This window comes from Protopterus annectens, chromosome 1.part0 (assembly GCF_019279795.1).
Source record: "Protopterus annectens isolate FY-2018-M chromosome 1.part0, PAN1.0, whole genome shotgun sequence".
In the NCBI taxonomy this organism is placed as follows: Eukaryota; Metazoa; Chordata; order Ceratodontiformes; family Protopteridae; genus Protopterus; species Protopterus annectens.
In genome coordinates this window covers 42,181,817-42,202,224 of record NC_056725.1, presented here as the reverse complement: position 1 = coordinate 42,202,224, position 20,408 = coordinate 42,181,817, and the positions used below count along the sequence as shown (strand labels likewise).

Sequence of the window (20,408 nt, the reverse complement as noted above, 5' to 3'; positions counted from 1 at the left end):
TGGTCATACATTTTATCCATTTTTGTAACCTTTTCATTATTATTCTCATAAAAATGTATAATCCTTATTAAATTTCAAGGTTATAGGTCTACATTTTTTATCTCCTCTTTATTTCTTTTTTTAAATATAAATTTTCTAACTCCTGTACACATCTCTTTATCTTTAATTGCAGTTTCTAACCATTCATTCACAACTTCTATAAAAATATTTTTTTGCCACACTTTCATTTCTTTATACATACCATATTCAGTTCCATCCAATCCTGTTGCAGAATTCATGTTAATAGCTTTTAGAATTTAATTCAGTTCTTTCATTTTTTTTTTGTTATAAATACTCATTATCTTCATTATTAAAATTTTCACCTTTATAAATTGGTTCTACATTGTCTTCTCTTTTAACAAACAATTCCCAAACATATTCTTTGATTATTTCATATATTCCTTTTTGCTGTCTTATTTGCTTACCTTTCTTATTTTTTAATTCTCTTATTATTTTTCCTCCTTTTATTATTTTACTAAAATATGGTGCTACCACTTCTCTCTTTCCTTGTAAACAACATTTTTGTTTATATAATGTTTAATTTCAATTTGATTAATTTTATACAGTTCTCTTTCTTTTTCATAAAAGGAATTTTTAATCTCTACTAAGTCTCTAAATGTTTTTTGATATAATAGCTCTGTTTTTCTTTTCTTCTTGTCTTCCTTATACAGTCTAAAAACACTTTTTTATATGTCTCTTTGAAATGAGGCCACCAAAGAGTCCAGTTCTCATAAAATTCTCTTATATTCATATGATTTTTCCATAATCTCATAAATTCTTTTTTTCTCTTCTAAATCTAATGCCTTTTCATTAATTTTCTTTATCCCTTTTCCTATTCTTATATATTCTTCATTGTCCTGTACTTTAACACATACAGCCAAATGATCTGAAAATCCAGCATACTTAATTCCTTTTTTATAACTTTTTAAAGTATCAGATATTAAAAAATAATCAATTTCTATCCTATTTCATTCTGTTTGTAGGTCCAGTGGTTATTCTCCCACTTTCCACTTCTCATAATCTCTTTAACAATTTTAACATCATAACTGCCTGTACTTTTTCTTAAATTACAATTAAAATCATCCACCATCATAATGTTCATACACAAACATATTCAAAAATATTTTTAAACATCTTTTCTCTCTCTTGTTACATATGCATATAAAGCTATAATTCTATACACATATGTTTTCATCTCAAAGTCAATTATTGTAATTCGTCCTAGTTCCACTATGGTAACATCTAATATTTTAATGCTTTCTTGACATAATATACATACGCCTAACGTTTCTTTCTCCATGTTCCAAACTACCACACCATTCCAAAGTTTTTCGGTTTGTGTTTTTTCTTCTTCTTTTAATAATCTGATATATATTCTAAAAGAATAATATGCACATCTACTGCAGCACACCACTGTAATATCCCTATTAATATTTTCATACTTTTCACAGTTAAGGCAAATATTTTCAGCTTTTAAGAACAGTTAGTATAATAAAATGTTTACCCCTTTCCTTTCTGATTTTCTGTATGCATTATATTGTTGAATTTTTTTAATTTTCTTTTCCTTTCTTGAACTCTTTTCCCTATCTAATTCTTTTTTATTTCTTACTGTGCACCAATTAGCTTCTTCCTCACTTGCCTCCTCTGTTTCTTTTTCTTTGTTACTTTCTTTAACTTCATTTATAAGCTCTTTATCAGTCACATCTTTTTGTACACTTTCTTGTATAACATATTTTCTATCTCTTTCTCCTGTATAACTTCATTTTCTTGCACATCCATATCACTTTCTAGCCATGAATGACCAATATTGCCACATTTGTTGCACTTTAATTCACATTTGTTTACATTATGCCTTGTTCTCACACATAAATAGCATATTTTGTTATTACATTAATTTCTACAAAAATAAGTCTTTGGTTGACCCCTGTAATTTACAAAACCGCTATTACCATGAACATTAATAATACTACATACATGCATAACATTATCATTTTCACTTTTCAGCATTACTCCACATTCTCATCCCCCAGTCCATAGTCCTCTTTCATCATATATTTTTGTGGTGTCCATTACTTCTTTATAAATAGTTAACAAGTGTTCTTTCAGTTCTTTTGCTTCAGCTTTATTTCTAAACTGGATCATTATATATTTTTTTTGTTTGCCTGTAAAAAGCTTGTACCACATATTCTGATCATGGATAATTATTTTTCTTTTGTTCATATGCACCCCAAAAATGTCCATGGTCTGCCCAGTCTCAAATATGGTGTCACAAAAAGTCTCTTTATTAATTAAAATAAATTATCTTACTTATTTTGCTTTGACACCCAGAGGTGCTATGAAATATTCCCAAAGCTCATACCTGTCCAAACTTTCTTCTTTTTTACTGCTCACATGTACAGTATACTTCTTTTTTGTTTATTTTATTTCTTCTTTGCTCTTTCTCCAACAGTTAGTGCATAAGTTTTTGTCCCTGGAACTTTTTCTGGCACAGTTTCTTCTTCTCCTTTTTCTTCTATTTTTTTCCATAATGTCACTCCATGAAATTGCTGCTTCACTTTCTGGCTCTCTTGGGTCTACCTTTTCTTCCAAAAATCATCCCACAACCTCCCCCCCCCTGATTGGAGGTTTGTAATTATGTATTTTTCAGAGGTAACTGTCTCTCCTTCAATCTCCTCTAAAAGTTTTCCTCTGAATCCATCTCAATTACAGCTACAATCTCCTTTTCCTGCAACGTCACTGTTTTTTTCTGTACCCACATCATCAGAAAAAAACCTTCTGGTAGTGATTCTACCATTTCAACTATGTTTTATGCAACTTTAACTCTATTTTCCAAAAGCTGAATCAGTCATCTTTTCTTCCTGGTCCTCCTGGCTGGGTCCAACCCTGGACAGGAAACAAAGTCAGAATGTATAACACACACAGCCTTCCCTGACTACCAAGAGTAGGGGAAGTTCCCATTGCTCTGGCCAAATTTTTCCTAGTAGTGTAATAACCTCATTTGGCCTCCCCTAAAATGAGGCTACTAGCTTAATATGACTAACCCAGTCAATAAAAAGGATAGATAAATAAATAAATAAATAAATATAAAAACTTAGAACCCACTCAGTTTGTTTTTTTTTTTTTTGAAGGGCAGGTCCTGTCTCCTGAACCTAGTAAACATCTTTGAAAAAAATTAGCGAGGCTCCGGGCAGTGGCCGTGGAGGGTGTCTATTATGTGCAAGATGCTTATCTTGACCTTGCTGAGGCTTTTGATACTGTCCCCATGGTATTGTAAAATTACACAAGCCAGTTGCTACTGTACCCTGCCACACAGAGTGCTATGGCACTAATGTTTTAGTTAAAAATAATTTATTTTTAAACTGTAGCAAATTGCTTCCTGCAAGTGTAGCAAACAATTGCTATAGATTTTAGCCTGCTTACAGCACTCATGTTCTAATTAAAGAAAATGTAGCAAGCAGTTGCTAGCATTTAGACCGCAAATGGAGTACTACTGTGCTCAGGTTTGACCGCAAATGCAATATTGGTTTATAAGAGCTGGTATTGCTTTAAAAAGAGATTGGAATTGATTAATTGTTGCCCACCAAAACTTTGCACTCAGGGCAGTTGCCTTTCTTGCCCAACCCTAGCTATGCTACTGCCCAGATGTTTGGCTAACCAAGTTTGCTGCTGACTACAAGCTGTGCACTATTATGCACTCATACTCTGATAACTAAATTGATACTACAAAGGTTGGAATATGAATGTATCTGGTGTACTAGAAATGGTCTTAAGCTAAATGTTAGCATAGTAGTATTCACCAAAAAAGCTGCTCCTACCTCATGTGTTATAAGTGATATCCCTGTTCAGATAGATATGGTCATTTATATGGACAACTTTTTCTCATTTCGATCATCACAGTTCCACAATAGTAAGGAAATCCTTCTATATGGCCCATTTAATTTCCAATGGAGTGTCTTCAACATGCAACAAAATCATCATACCACTTTAGTCTTCTTCTATTAGACCAGTTATCTAATACAATACCCCATTTGGTATGTGTAAATCCAAACATGTTGCTCAGCTGGAAAGGCCCTAACAATTTTGAGTTATGAAAAAGGCCTTAAATCCTTCAATTATCCTGACAGATTAGTACAAGTCTCCTTATACACAGTAGAGTACAACCTGCTCTGAGGGGGATCTATGTCTTACTTTTCGAGCTATGAAAGATCAAATCCTATTTGACCCCCTATTTCTTCACAAAAATAGTGGCTGTATAAACACTTGTATTAGGCACTTAAATTGGCATCCGCTAATAAATCAGACTTTCTGGAAGCATAGGTTCCTAACTCATCATATTCCCAGTCTATAGAATAAGTTACCACTACAGGTCAATGTTCATCTGGATGACTGAATGGGTAGACACAAATTTACACTAAGGTTATTAGGCATGGCACTGCTTCATCTGGGAAGTGAGCACTAATAAGTGCTCATAAAGGGTGACAAGAGCTTTTAAGTGTGCCTAATAAAAGGTGTATGTGGCTAGACATGTTATGCTTCCTGTGGTCATTTGTCTAGTATTGTCCCTATTTATCTGATGTCTAGCTATTGTTTGCTTCAAGTCCCATGACTGTTGGTGTCAGGAAATATACATTTTGTGTTGTTACTGAATCTATTGTAGGATTCTGTTCTGTCCATTGTTTCACCTATATGGTGACTACAAGACTGAATTTTTACTCCCTGTTCTGTTCATTTACAGGAATAGCTGCTTGGTAAAGTGACCACATTACAAAGAAGCTTTGTCAATCCTTCTGACTATGCTGACTTATGATATATTTTCATAGTACTGGTGTTTAGTTTTGTAAGCAGTGTAATAAAACTGAACTCCTACATGAGAAGTGATGCAGGTAGCTTGCATATAACTGAATTTATCTAACTTTCATCAGAATAACTTAACACTGTGGCCTTGAACATACACCAACACCTCAGTATCTTTACAATGTTAATAATATTTCACTGTATAGTTTCTATATGCCTAGCCATTTCATAGTTCTCTAGATGAAGGCTATCATCTCATTTTACTAGTCAATTTGGCAGTGAAAGTTGACTATGAAAATTAACAAAGCTTCATTGCTTATTTCAGCAAAACATGCCTCTCATCTTCTTTACTCAACAGTCAGGGACAAAGACAAAATAAAAAGGGGGACAATGGCCCAAAATCAAGGACAAGTTTTAAATGTTACTCTAATTTCCTTAAAATGTAATAGCACAAAAGGTTTTGTATCAGCATGCATTTTCTGACAAGAATTAGTATGGAAACTCTAATGCCTGGCATTACTAACTCATTGCAGTCCTCAGTGATCTACTAAAAAATCAAAAAATTTATGAAGGACAGGGCAAAAATCTTTGGCAAAATCAGAGATGTTGTGCAAAGTCAAGGACAGTTGAGATATCTGCAGCAAAAGATCTATAAAACATATTTATTGCAACAAATCTGTAAGCACTCATCGCAATGCATTGTGCTTTTTAGGGCAACCCAAATCTAAGTCTCATTACTGTGTATGAACAGAGATCTAGGAGATGTTCATTTATTCTGCATGCTAGTATGTCCATGTGCACCTTCTCTAAAATGTAAAACTTATGGTGTCATCAGCAAATAGGCAAGAATTCAATGCTGCCATTATAAACATTTAGGAATGGTCAAAGGTTTATAGGGAAGTGCTATATTTTAAGCCTAGTCAATTTCCTTTGTTGTGTTTGAGTTAACTTATTCCATTTGGGTAGAGATAGGCCTCTAATCTCATTGTCAATAATTATATATTACCCCTAATGAGTAACCTGGATCATACCATAGATACTTTGAGGGGGCCCATGCATGGGCTAAAGCATTTATGACTACCTGTGTCCATTAACCAAACAGGGGGAAGTCCTGGGGTAAATTTTCTGTTTCCCATTCATATATCATATGGACAGGGATGAACATTGTTTTATGCAGATGGAGAGTTTGTTCAAGAGCCTCAGTATCCTCTGTGAGATATATCTGTCCCTCCAAACTGTTCTGTTGGTATTGGAGAAGAGGTTTAGATCCCTATACTGAGTATTTCTGATGTGCAATAAACTCATCAGTATTGGGTGGGAGGATGCCTTGTATGCCAGACACAGCTCATCTCAGTCTATAGGATATTGTGTATAGTGACAGGGCTTTGAGTAGGTCCATGTAAGACATGTTAATTAGGGCTTGTATCCTTTTAATAAGGTATTCCTATGGATATTCCACTTGTTGCATGTGTTAGGACAGATATATGCCAAAAAGAACATTATACTTAATAAATGGCCTAACGAAGGCTGAGTAAAGGGGACAATGACATCTCCAGATCTAGACGCAATCCATTTGTTTATAAGGTGTGCAATACAGAATTTCATTTTTTCAAGACCTAAACAACTTGGGTAACTCTTAGTAGTGTATGGTCAATGTGGTAGTTCCCTGACTTCCCTAAAGATACAGTGATGTATTCTTTTTGCATTTAGTTTATGTCCATGGTTTTTGGCACCAGATATTTATCTGGGGTAAACCTTCCTGCAGCATTTGGGTATTCAATGACTGCTCCTGGCATGCAATCATCTACAAACTTAATCAGTCAGAGTCCTTTATTACTGTTTTTTTTTTACTTAAGAACAGTAGATGCCAAACAGGAGAGGTCCCAGCACAGAACCCTGTGGAACTCCACTGGTGACTGGCCTCTTTGTGGAGGTAACTTCCCCTATTGTGATTTCCTGCAGCCTATCTGTGAGCCATTTGGTAATCCAGTATGTTGCGCAAGGGTTTATTCCCAATTTATTTTACTTTTCTTCTATGCCTGAGTGGAGAAGTATGTCAAAAGCTTTGGCCAGATTAAGGTATGCTGTGTGTACCACTTTGCCTTCATTCACTGCTTTGCTGACTTTCTCAAATAAGTCCACCAGGTAGAGTAGATATACTTCTTTACCTCTGAGGAACTCTGTAATTTGTTCATTTCTTGATTAAATGAACTGTATTTCCAACATCTATCTGTAGATTTTTTACAATTTTGTCACATGCATCTCTTACCTACCTATGTATCATTCTTAATGAGCTCTGTAACCAGCATCTTTCAAGTGAAAGCTTAACATATGTTGTGCAGCTTTCTCTGAGTCTCTGTGAGGTCACTTGTTGCATTCTTGTATGGTTTTCTAATTCTTTTGTTAGTTGTTAGTTTGTAAGATTAATCGTTGCATCATTCCTCTGTCTTTTGTATTTGCTTGTTTTTTTTGAAACGGTTCATTTTTATCGACATAGTCTCATCAGTTTACAGCCTCTAGACATTTCTGTTGACTTTAACTGTGAATGAACAGATTATTTCAGGCTGCTTCTTTAATAGTACTACTATTATTTCATATTCATCATCTCATTTTCATAGTATATCATTGAACCCATTACTCCTTTCTAATCATCTGAGAACTGCCTTGTCATTTCTCATTACTTTTTTTCCCCAGTTTGCTGTCTCATTCTCTTCACAGCTCCCTATTTTATTATCTTCATATTTTCTCTCTCATTCTGTGTACCTGATTGTAACTTCTAAATACAATCCTTTAAGCCATCACCTGGCTGATATTTATATTTTTTCCTTTATTATGCATAATTCCAAATTTACTCCTTTTGCTCACCTGTTACATCCACATACCAGCCTGTCCCTTAGCCACTATTCTTTATCTTTACAAGATCTGCTGCCATAAAATGCAGAGGTCCTGCCCAATAGTGGTTAAGTTCTGCAGGCACCATTCATTATCACTGGTTCATAAATAACTTTGATGAAAATGGTCCCATTTGCCATCCTCATTCTACAGTACCTCTACAGTGTATAAAAACACAGGGCAGGCCATTTTCAAAAAACTTATACAAGAAAAAAGTCTAGAAGAGCTAGCACTGAAGTTCATGCTTCTTAAGCACTTGAAGTGTAAAGTGTCCATATTGTGAGATCCTTCTTATTATAGTAAAACTGTCAAGTTCAGACTACTTGACACATGGCAGCTTAACCCTGCACGATTAAGGCTAGAAGGACAATTGAGGAAAGCTGACTGCTGCAGTACATGATGCATATTCCACAGCCATGTGGATCCTACTTGATGGAGATCACAGGTGTCAGTCTGTAGAAGAATGGGAAGGAAAAAAACAGAGGCAAAATAACTGCATGTAGAGGAATGTCCTTCTTGAGTTACATATAACTGAGGCAAGAGTTTTCATTTCATTTAATGACATATTTTTCCTGATTTGATTAGGTGGCAGCAACCCTGAATAACCTGGCAGTGCTCTATGGGAAACGTGGAAAATACAAAGAAGCTGAGCCTCTGTGTAAGAGAGCACTGGAGATCCGAGAAAAGGTAGGTAGACATGAAACAAGTCTTTCCAGAGCTTCATCTGTACCTTATCTATGGAATCTTGGCTAGCATCGGTAATAGATTCAAAACAAAGATCTGATAGCCTCTCTTAGGGTATGACTATAAAACAGAAGGCATATTTTTTAATTTAATACTTGTATATAATTAGATTTTATAAAAAAAAGGAATCACACACACACACACACACACACACACACAGATATATATGTGTATATATATATATATATATATATATATATATATATATATATATATATATATATATATTTATTTTATTTATTTTACATTTGTTGACTGGGCTAGTCTAACTGGATACATGTCCATTTTCAGTAGAGGCCCAGGGAGAAAACACAAAACTGATATTCTTGAGTTTTCAGCTTAAGAAATAAAAAGGCTCTGCCAAGCACTTCTCGATGTAAACATATGCAGCCAGAGACCTGCCACAGTGAACACATGCCACGAAAATAAAAATCTGTAGGAAAAATATTTTCATATTTATTTGTCTTGTATAGTTCTGGTTTGTGTGTAACATTATTATACAATTCCTATAATGTACCATGTAACACCATAACCAACAAATCAGATGTCAAATATTATAAAGTGAAGTACTTGTTTCTCCAGTAAAGTTGCATCATAAATTATTATTAAATACAAATATTAAATACAAATATTATAAAAGACAAGATATTAAATACCTCCATACACAGCCATGCTACATCATGCTAATGACAATGTTATATATAGGTCTGTACATGGTCATGCTATATCATACTAATGACAACATGTTACATACCTATGTACATGGCTATGCTAAATCTTACTAATGACAAGATATGTACCTGTATACATGACAGTGCTTTATCATAGTACTGAGAAGATATTACACACTACTGCACATGGTGTGATTATGTGAGGTAATGTCAGCTATGCCAGGAGGAGTAGGGCAGTGGATGTGTAGCATATGCCAGCATAGCTAGCTGGAGTTTTGTAGAGAATTATATGTCATTTGTATATGAAACTGATTTGTACAGGTGCTTGTGTTGAAAATGCATTTGTAAAGTTGCTTGGGTTAAAAAAATATACCAACATTGGATCCTGCTGTACAGAAAAGAAATACAGCTGTATGACAATCTGTATTGTAACTGTTGAAATGAATATATTGCAACAGAGGATACTGCAAGAGAAGAGGCTAATTAATCTCAATCTGGCTAACTTTGAAAAATAACCTGAAATCAAATTGCTTAGTATAAGCAATAAAAATTGCATCTCATAGGTCTGAATACAGTCAGAAATGCAACATCTGTGAAAACAAGGACTAGGAATCCTGATCTATTGTTGAACTAATTGATTCCCTGGAAGGGTGGAAGCATTGAAATAGCTTTATAGCTTCCAGATGCTGTAACACATCTTAGCAAAGTGCTAGGTGTGTGTATTGTGACACATATGTGCAAGATTCTAGTCTGGCTTCTAGTAAAAGGAGTAGTGTAGGAACCACAGAGTCAGGTGACCAGATATGATGTCATTCTGTAATCCAGTGCTGAAACGATGCTATAATATTAGATGAGACAGAAGTCTCAGTGCAGTCTGATTGTGAAACCTGACAAGAAAGACCACTCAACCACATCACCTTGCTCTATTAAGAAAGTAGAAAACAGTAACTCTTTAGATCAGTCAGGAAAATACAGTGAGGTTAGTTAAGTATGGTTTTCTGTATCTGTGTGAATCTTTCCATCTGTGTTATTTTTAATATTTCCTGTGATTGAAACTCTGGTATTTATTATAAATCGATACTCAGTATTTTCATGTGCTTTTATTATTTATTAGTAAATATATTTAAACTTTTCCTTGTGGCTGGTCTTTTTAGGAAATATTTAACCTTTGAGAGTACTTTATTTATTTAGTGATTCTGTGGTTCCATGATCCTGAATGTCTTGGTGTTCAGTCAACATTATCATTGGTATTAGTAATAATTACACTCAGTATAACTGGATACCCTATTAAGAGCCTTAGAGTAGCTGGCTGGTGGCAGTGGAACTACCTTATAGCCTGGGCAGAGGTGGTAGAGTGGGTAATCTATGACAGCCTTTCGCAGGTGTGTGTGTGTGTGTGTGTGTGTGTGTGTGTGTGTGTGTGTGTGTGTGTGTGTGTGTGTGTGCATGTGTGTGTTTGTGTGTGTATGAAAATAAAATCTCAAACAGTGTGTGTGTCAGCTACTTCAAACAGTAAAGCTCCTTAGTGGTTAGTGTGGATTCTTATTTGGGGCCTAAAGAGAGAGACTCCAGCTCCAGGACTGGAGTGTGTTCCCTGTATGCTCTTCAGGGATAGTGTGCTTGGTGCAGAGAGCTGCATCTGAAATTACTGTGTGTATCCATTTTTGTTCTACCAGTGTCAGCGGTGAGGACTGAAGCTCCTTGATTACTGGCCCAGAGGAGGGACATCACATATTGGTGAGCAGTGTTGTAAATATTAATTGAACTTCAGTAGCCTGTAGCCAGTTGTCACTGAGGTTTTTGTACTCTCAGCAGCCACAGAGTTTCATTTTCACAACAGTTTTAATTATTTTTTGTTAGTTTAGTTAGGGAAAGCAGGCAAAGATGTCAGCAAAAGATTATGGAAACCTGACAGTGAGACAGTTGGTGAAGGTGTGCAGATCCAAAGGACTGGTACATGCCAACCTGACTAAAGAGGAAATGATTTCAACCTTATTCACAGCTGCAGCATGGACCAGTAACCAGGAAGACAGCCAGTCTGGTGATGGGGATGTGCAGCCCTCAGAAACAGGACAGTTCAACTTTTCCTCAGGGGATTTAAAAACCCGTCTGGAGTTAGAGACTTGAACTGGAGGCCAAACATTTGGCATTAGACTCAGCAGAAAGACTGCAGCAGGCAATATATAGAATTAGAATCAGTAGAGAGATGGCTTTGTTTGGAGGTTGAAGTAAATGAGAAACCGTGCCAAAATAACAGGGAGATGCTGACTCTTTGTCAGTGTCATGAAGGTAATGGGGAAGGGAATAACCAAACCCCAAAAGCAATAAAGGTCAATAAATTTGTTCCACAGTTCAAAGAGGGGGATAATTTGATAGTTTTATTCATATATTTGAAAGAGTATGTAAACAGTATAATGTTGACCGAGGACTTTGGGTATGGTTCCTGACCCCCTTATTCCATGGTAAAGTTGTAATTGCTGTTTCTAAATTGTCTGATACTGATTGTTTAAACAATGGTAAAGTTAAACAATGTTTATTAGAATGTTTTAAGTTAACACCTGAAGCTTAAAGAAAAACATTTTGTGAGCACTGACACAAGGCAGATGAAAGTGTATGTGATTATATTGCTGAGTTAAGCACTTATTTTCATAGGTGAATGAGTGAGTGTCAGGTCACTAGTTTTGAAAGGCTGGCAGACCTTTTGATGAGGGAACAAGCCTACAGCACCTTACCTGAAGTCATGAGAATTTGGTTGGCAGACCTGGTGTGTAACTACAGATGAGCTGGGGAGAAAAGGGAATCTACTTAGCAAGCAGGGCATCGCTGCACATGGATTTAAGGGAACACATAGTGGGCCACCTAAGCCATACCAGCAGAGTCCACCAGTAACAGAGAAATCCACTAGTTCAGGTAAATGCCCAGGATCAAGGTTTAGAAGTTTTAAATGTAACCAGAGGGGGCATGTAGCATGCAAATGTCCACTGAAGTGAGGTGGGAAACAAAAGGTGGGGAAACCAGCAAGTGGGAATAACAGAATGCCAGTGGTAAGTTATCTGGAGACAACAAAGGTACCAAACTATCACTGGAGTTTGTATCCTATCATAGTGGATGGAAGACAGACCACTGCTAAGAGAGAGACAGCCTCTGACATCACCATTATGAAGCCTGCAATGATTAAAGAGGAGCAGTACTTGCCTGAGAAGTTCACTCTAGTCAGAGCTTTAGGAGGAAGCCCATTCCAAATACCACTGGTCAGGGTTCACCTTGACTGGGAGGGTGGAAAAGGAAGCAAGTAAGTAGGTGTGTTTGAGGATATCCCTGCAGATGTCCTGATTGATTGTGCATGCAGGGACACAGTCAGGCTTGGAGACAGGCATGTGGGTCTGGTAGACTGGGGAGACCCAGAAAGACCCCACGCCAAAGCCAGGACTGGTGATGTGGCTGTCTCAAGGAGGGAGCTACACTGTAGCAGTGAGTCTGAAGTTGAGCCACAGCTGCTGGTAGGTACTGATGTTCCCTTGGACATGGTGAATGCAAGGGCAGAGGTGAGTGGTAGTACCCAGACTGACAGTGAGGCACCTCTGTCAGAAGATACCAGACTTCCTGTGGAAGGGGAGCTGGGAAGGGTCACATAGAGTTGAGAAAGACTCCGGTCTCAGACCCTACATTACGAGGCTTGAGGGAGGTAGCTAATGAGGCACCTCATTTTCAAGGAAAAGGGGAGTCTTTATACTGGAACAAAGGGTTGCTGTATAGAGAGTGGGCCCCTCAGGCAGGGCTAGAGGGTGAGGTAATACAGCAGTTGGTAGCGCCCACAACCTACTGTCTGGCACTTCTAGTCATAGCCCATGACATTCCTTTTGCAGGTCATATGAACACAAAGTATACCAAGAGATGTATTGTGAAGAACTTTTATTGGCCTGGGATTGCAAGGGATATAACAGAGTACTGCAGGACCTGTGAGCAGTGCCAAAAGGTAGTAAAGGCAGGAGACAAGGTCAAAGCTCTTGTGATGCCTTTGCCTGTGATTTAGGAGCCATTTCAGAGCATGGCTTTGGGCATTGTGGGCCCTCTGAGTACCCCATGTTCCACAGGGAAGAAGTATAGCCTGGTGGTAGTAGATTATGCTACTAGCTACCCTGAGGTGGTGGCTCTGTCCTCCATCACGGCACAGAAGGTGGCAAATGCTTTGTTAGATATTTTCAGCAGGGTAGCTTTTCCAAGATAAATACTGACTGACAGAGGTGGCAGTTTCATGTCATACCTGCTGGCTTGTCTGTGGGAGTGCTGTGGGGTGAAGCTCCTAAAGACCACGCCTTACTACCCCCAGACTAATGGTCTTGTGGAGAGGTTAAACTCTATACTAAAGACCATGCTACAGGCATTTGCATACCAGTTTAGGAGACAGTAGGACAAATATTTGCCCCATCTGCTGTTTACATGCAGAGAGTTACCCCAGGAATCTACAGATTTTTCACACTTTGAGTTGCTGTATGGGCACAGGGTGAGAGGACCTTTAGATCTGATTCAAGATGAGTGGGAGGGTGAGTGTGAATTCCACAAGGAGTCTGTTGTGGCATATGTGCTAAACCTCAGGACAAGGCTTAGGGAAATCATAGGCTTGGCCCAGGAGAACCTACCAGGAGCCCAACAGCAGAAATAGATCTGGTATGACAGGAATGCTCGAGCCTGAGAGTATGTTGTGGGACAGCAAGTTATGGTGCTCATCCTGTCAGGCACAATAAGCTGCATGCAACTTGGAAGGGACCCTTCGAAGTAGTAAGGAAGGTCATTGATGCTAATTACATGGTAAACCTGCTAGCCAGGTGGCAGGGGCTCAAATTGTATCATGTTAACATGAGGAAGCTTTACCATGATTGGGAGGCCCTGGTTTTGAGCATTTGCAGTGGATGGCAGGAGGAGTTTGAGGGGGATATGGTGACAAATCTCCTCAGTGAGGCTCAGATTGACACCTCAGTGGAAGGGGTAGTAATGTCCCAGTGGCTATACCCTACCCAGGTTCAAGAAATCCGAGCAGTCTTACAGGACTCTGGAAGCATGTTCACTGGGAAACCTGGGTGCACCCACCTGATACAGCACCACATGGATACAGCACCACAAAGGCCTATCAAGCAGGCCCCTTACAGGGTGCCTGAGTAAGTCAGACAGACTGTGAGGGAGGACATATAAGAAATGTTGAAACTGGGGGCAATCAAGGAGTCCAGCAATCCCTGGGCCTCCCCAGTGGTGCTGGTACCCCAAAGAAAGCTGGCAGCACCAAGTTCTGTATGAACTACAGAAAACTAAACAGTCACACAGAGTCAGATGCTTACCAGATATGAGGCTTTAGATCAGCTGGGTGGGGCTAAGTATGTGACCACTACTGATCTGACCAAGGGCTACTGGCAAGTGCTCTTGACTCACACCATTAGAGAGAGGTCAGCCTTTGTTACTCCTTTCAGATTATATGAGTTCACGAAGATGTGCTTTGGGATGAAAAATGTCCCAGCAACCTTCCACAGGCTGGCAGATCGTATCCTAGCAGAATCAGAAGATTATGCTATTGCTTACCAATACGATATTGCTATCTAAAGCCATTCTTGGCAACAGCACCTTCAGCATGTCAGGAAGATCCTGGGCAGACTTCAAAGGGCAAAGTGAACCATTAAGCCCAGTAAGTGTCAGGTGGGTATGGCTGAGGTCTCCTACCTGGGTTATAGAGTGGGGAGTGGTAAAATTAGGCCAGAACCTGCCAAAGTGGAAGCTATTCAGGTGTGGCCTGCCCTGTTACCAAAAAGCAGGTGATGGCATTCTTGGGGAGAGTGGGTTACTATAGAAACTTTGTTCCCAATTATACTATAATAGCTGCTCACTTCATAGACATGACAAGGAAAAACAGGCCAGATAAGGTAATGTGGATCCCAGCCTGCCAGTAGGTATTCAAAAAGCTTAAAGGGGCTTTGGGAGGACCCCGTGTATTATCCAGTCCAGATTACAGAAAATAATTTGTGGTGCAGGTGGGTGCTTTGAACCATGGGGTGAGGGCTGTACTCAGCCAGGTTTCCTCAGAGAGAGAAGAGCACCCAGTTATATATCTCAGCCATAGACTCCAATCCAGGCAGGAATGTTATGCAGCTGTGGAAAAATAATGTCTAGCCATAGTATGGGCACTGCAGAAACTTCAGCCCTATCTGCATGAAAGGAAATTCACTGTGCTTACAGACCACAATCCCTTAACATGGTCACATCGAGCCAACCAGCAAAATGCCAAGTTATTAAGGTGGAGCCTACGGTTCCAGGCATATGACATGACAGTGCAGCACAGCAGTGGGGTCAACAATGCCAATGCAGACGAACTCTCAAGACAGAGTATAGGTTAATGTATTCCCAGACAGCCTCATTTCTCTCAAGCAACATTTCTCCAGAGTCACTTGAAAAACTAGCTTGAGTCTTCAAAGGGGCAAGGATGTGATGATGTGAGGTAGTGCCAGCTATGCCAGGAGGAGTAGGGCAGTGGATGTGTAGCATATGCCAGCATAGCTACCTGGGGTTTTGTAAAGAATTATATGTCATTTGTATATGAAATTGATTTGTACAGGTGTTTGTATTGAAAGTGTATTTGCAAAGTTGCTTGTGTTAAAAAATGTACCAACAGCGGGTTCTGCTGGACAGAAAAGAAATACACCATTATGTCAGACTGTATTATAACTGTTGAAATGAATATATTGCAGCAGAGGATAATGCAAGAGAAGAGTTTAACCTCAGTCCAGCTAACTTTGAAAAATAACCAGAAATTAAATTACTTGGTATAAGCCATAAAGATTGTATCTCACAGGTCTGAGTGCAGTCAGAGATGCAAATTGTCCTTAGTGGTGAACTAATTGCTACCCTAGAAGGGTGGAAGTGTTGACATGGTTTTATAGCTTCCAGATGCTGTAACACACCTTAGCAAAGCTGTATGTATGTGTATTGTGACACATGTGCAAGATCCTGGCTCAGCTTCTAGTAAAGGGGGTAGTGTGAGAACCACAGAGTCAGGTGACCAGATGTGATCTCATTCTGTAACAGTATAAACAAGTTAACTGCAGTAAACTACCAAGAACACTGTTGCTTTATTCAAAAAAATAAGTCTGCAATAGTAGAAATGCTTAATTTATTAAACAAGATAAAAGCTTTTGGGATAAACCCTTCCTCCGTTATCATTACAATTCATTTAAAAATGCAATGCATTTTATATCCTCTATTGACACAGCATGCCAATAAAACAACATATACAATTTACAATCATTAACTAAATAAGACACACTATAGCTTTCAATAAATAAATATAAAGACATTATTAAAAAGACGCACTACCATGTCATTTATATTGCATTTGTTTCTCCATTAAATATGGCTTTATAGTTATCATAATATTTAAACCAGGAAACTTGTCAGCATCTAGTCTAGTAATCCACCCATACTCAACAATGTCCAATTTATTGTTTATATCCCCTCCTCTTATATTCCTTTGGACAACTTCCAATACCTTAAATTTAAAAGCATGTGTATTGCCATAGTCATTCACATGTCTAGCCAAGGCATTTGTTAATACATTCCTTCTTATATCAGACTTGTGCTCTATTATTTGATCTTTTAATCATCTTGAGCACTTTTCTACATAGAAACATACATCTTACGCATGTACCCAAGTAAACAACTAATGATGTATTGCACGTTGCTTGGTACCTTATATTAAACTTGTACTTAGTTACTGGGTGTTCAAATTCTAACAAATTACAGATATTATTGCAACAACTACAATTATAGCATGGTAGAGTACCATGTCTATCACTAAGAGTTGCTGTAATATTGACCTTAAAGTCCTTATAACATAGTTGCCTTCTTAGGTTCATGCTATAGGTAAAGTGTGGCTTATTTCCCAAAATATTTAATAGCTCTGGCATAGAAGTTAATATCCGCCAGTTTCTCTTAATAATATTCTCTATATCCAAAGTCACTCTATTGTAGGTTGTTATATAGCGTATCTTAAGGTCTTTATTTGTAATATGCAATAAAGATGAACATTCTATCATTATATCACTAAAGTAAGGTGGGGGGGGCAACTGTCATTCTATTATCAAAAATTTCCATCATTATTCCAGATACCATTTCCTTTCTATAGGTTCATAGGTAGGTACAAGGCTATTGGCCCAAGGGCCTATGTAAGCCTAGCCAACAAGGTACCATAGCTTATGCCACCAAAGAAAGTTATTTTCCTGTGCCACTGTCCAGCAGAGAGACAGAACTGATCCCCAGGGTGTATTTCTTATTTCCCATCCACTCATCAAGATTTTTCTTGAAGAGTGCTAATGAAGAACTTTGCTTGACATAGATGGGTAGCTTGTTCCAGAGTTTAGGAAGTCTCTGAGACAGGAATCTATCCCTCCAGCATGTCCTGTTTATTGTGGTGACAAGGTTTAGGTCCCTAGAGCGTGTAGCTTGGAGGGATTGGGATTTCTTTAGGTGTAGCATGTCCAACAGCTCTGGGTTTGACATAGCTTTATATGTTAGGCAGAGATCACCTCAGAGTAGGTGATATGCTATGGAGTAAAGCTGGAGTTTTTTGAGGCGGTCAGTGTAGAGCATTTGTTTGAGGCCAGTAATCCTCTTTGTGAGGTACTTCTGTGGCCTTTCCAGCTGCTGCAGATGTCTTGTGAGGTACATTCCAAAAGGGGCGTTGTACTCTATAATGGGTCTAATGAGTGACAAGTAGATGGGAACAATGACCTCTTTCCTCTTGGATGAGAACCCTTTTATGATGAGGTGTGCCGTGTAGAAGGACTTCCTGACTACTGTGGCAATGTGACTATCAAAGGAGAGACTACTGTCCACCTGGGTCCCACGGTCTTTTATCACGCATTCAGTGTTAAGTAGATTGCTGCCTATGTGGTAGTTTATGGGTACAGAGTTTTTACCAAAGGGGATGACACTGCACTTTTTGGCAGTGAGCTTGAGGCCATGGCTCTGACACCAGGCATCTGTCTCAGTGAGGCCCTTCTGTAGGATGTCCACATCATTTGGGGACTTGACTATGGCTCATAGTTTGCAGTCATCTGCAAACTTCATCAGCCAGCAGCCTTCTGTGTTAGCCTGTACTTCAGAGAATTAGATACCAAACAGGAGAGTTCCCAGGATGGAACCCTGTGGCACTCCACTTGTCACTGCCTTGAGGTCAGATTTGGAGTCTGCAACTTTTACAGTGTGGGTTCCGTCAGTGAGCCAGTTGGCAAACCATCTTGTGACGTAGGGATTTATACCTAGTTTAGTGAGTTTAGCTATAATTCCAGAATAGGGGATGGTGTCGAAAGCCTTGGCGAGGTCAAGATAGGCTGTGTGAACCACCTTACCCTCATCCACGGCTTTGGCGACTGCCTCAAAGAAGTCGATCTGGTTCAGGAGGTATGATCTGGCTTTCACAAACCCGAACTGGGTGGGATCCAGTTTTGAGGTTACCAATGTCTTTGTTTATGTGTTCCATGATGATACATTCCATGGCCTTGTAGACCAGGCTCATCAGGCTAATAGGTCGATAGTTTCCGGGATCAGTGGTGGCTCCCCCTTTGTGGAGTGGGATAACTTTTGCTGTGCGCCATTCAGTAGGCACAAAGCCTAATGCAAGGCTATTATTGCACATGGTTCTTAAGTGGGGAGCCAGTTCATTCTGACGTTCGTGTAAAACGCAGCCTGGGATGTTGTCTGGTCCCATGGATGCTGTGTTTTTGGCTTTAGAGAGTGCAGCTTTTACCTGCGTAGTTGTGATTACAGGGACTCTGCATTCTTCCTGTATAGATATGGGCCCTTTAGGAGGTGAGAGGGGGGTAAAGTTAGCACTGAGCTGATCTGCCAGGATGTTGGCAATATCAGTTGGTTTTATAATTTTCATGCTTTTGTGCTGTAACTCAGAGCAGATCTGGGTGTTGCCATCTAGATTCTTGACATAGCTATAGAATGCTTTGTGATTGTCCTTGGATTTAGTGGTGATTTTGTTTTCATAGCTAGCTTTGGAGGATCTTATAAGGGATCTCAGCTTCTTACTGAGGCTGACCAGGGAGCTCCTCCACTCATGGGATTTTACTCTCTTTTGCAACAGTTTCTTCCTTCTGTTGTGCAGTTTGTTTATGGCAGGGGACCACAAGATTGGTTTCCTTTTTTTGGAGGATAGCGTCTTGGTTCTGTTTGGGATAGCGTGATCCATGCACTCGTGTAAGTGCTTATAGAGTGCATTTGTGTAGGATTCAGCAGTTGTAACTGTATTGTCCATCTGCATGGGTGTCATGAAGTTCACCACTTCTGTCTTAAGAAACATCAAGTTGGCTTTGGAGAATTTTTTTATTGTGGTTTCCTTAATGGGGGTGGGGGCGGGATGTGGATCTCAAGGGTGATAAGCTTATGGTCGGATTGGACCAACGAGGAGTTGACTTCAGGTGTGGAACTCCGGTCACTCATGTTGGTAATGACTAGGTCTAGGATATTGTTGCCCCTGGTGGGGGTGTGGATACGTTGATCTAGGGCATTGAAGTTTATGAATTCCAGAAAGCGTTGAGCTAAGGAGTTGGTACACAACTAGTTTTCCAAGTTAATGGTGGGGTAGTTGAAGTCGCCTATTATTAGGGTATTTGGTTGAACCCTAATATTTTCCAGTACATCAAGAAAAGAGGAGTGGGAATCCTGGGACATGGTGGGGGATCTGTAGCAAGCTACAATTTGGATTGCAGTTTTGCCCAGAGTTAGTTGCACTTGGATAACCTCGGATACCCTCTATTCATAAAATCATCCATCAATTGTTTCATTTATTCTGCACATTTATCATTATCAGTATTCAGTCTACTTATTCGTAGAAATTGTGCCTTTACTATTCCACGAAAAACATGCCTAGCATGCATGCTATCAGCATGTGTATATTTATTCACCTGAATATCCTTATTGTGCACACGTTTTTATTATTCCAAAATCATTAGTAATTTGTACATCAAGATAGGATAATTTATTTCTAGAGTAATTAATTTTAAACTTTAAAAAGGATGTAGTGCTATTTATATATTCAACAAATTCTTTCAAATGGTCCTCATTTCCTTTCCAAATTAAAAAACAATCATCTACAAAATGCTGATAAAATAAGACTATGTCTCTATATTTATTTTTGTCACTATATATAAATTTTCCCATTCACTTAATTAATGTAATATTGGCATATGGGTTGGCCATACGCATACCCATGGCCACTCC

The 20,408-nt window shown here is 38.7% G+C and overlaps 1 protein-coding gene across 4 annotated transcripts in view; it reads left to right on the top strand.

Annotated features, from left to right (window-relative positions):
- LOC122810216 (kinesin light chain 1-like) overlaps nt 1-20,408 on the top strand; it is a 2,247,025-nt gene that overhangs the window by 1,593,724 nt on the left and 632,893 nt on the right. For all 4 annotated transcript variants that reach the window (XM_044081914.1, XM_044081987.1, XM_044081756.1 and 1 more), the window contains one exon: nt 8,311-8,412. In XM_044081914.1, the coding sequence (XP_043937849.1) occupies nt 8,311-8,412 (102 nt within the window). The remainder of the gene's footprint in view (nt 1-8,310; nt 8,413-20,408) is intronic.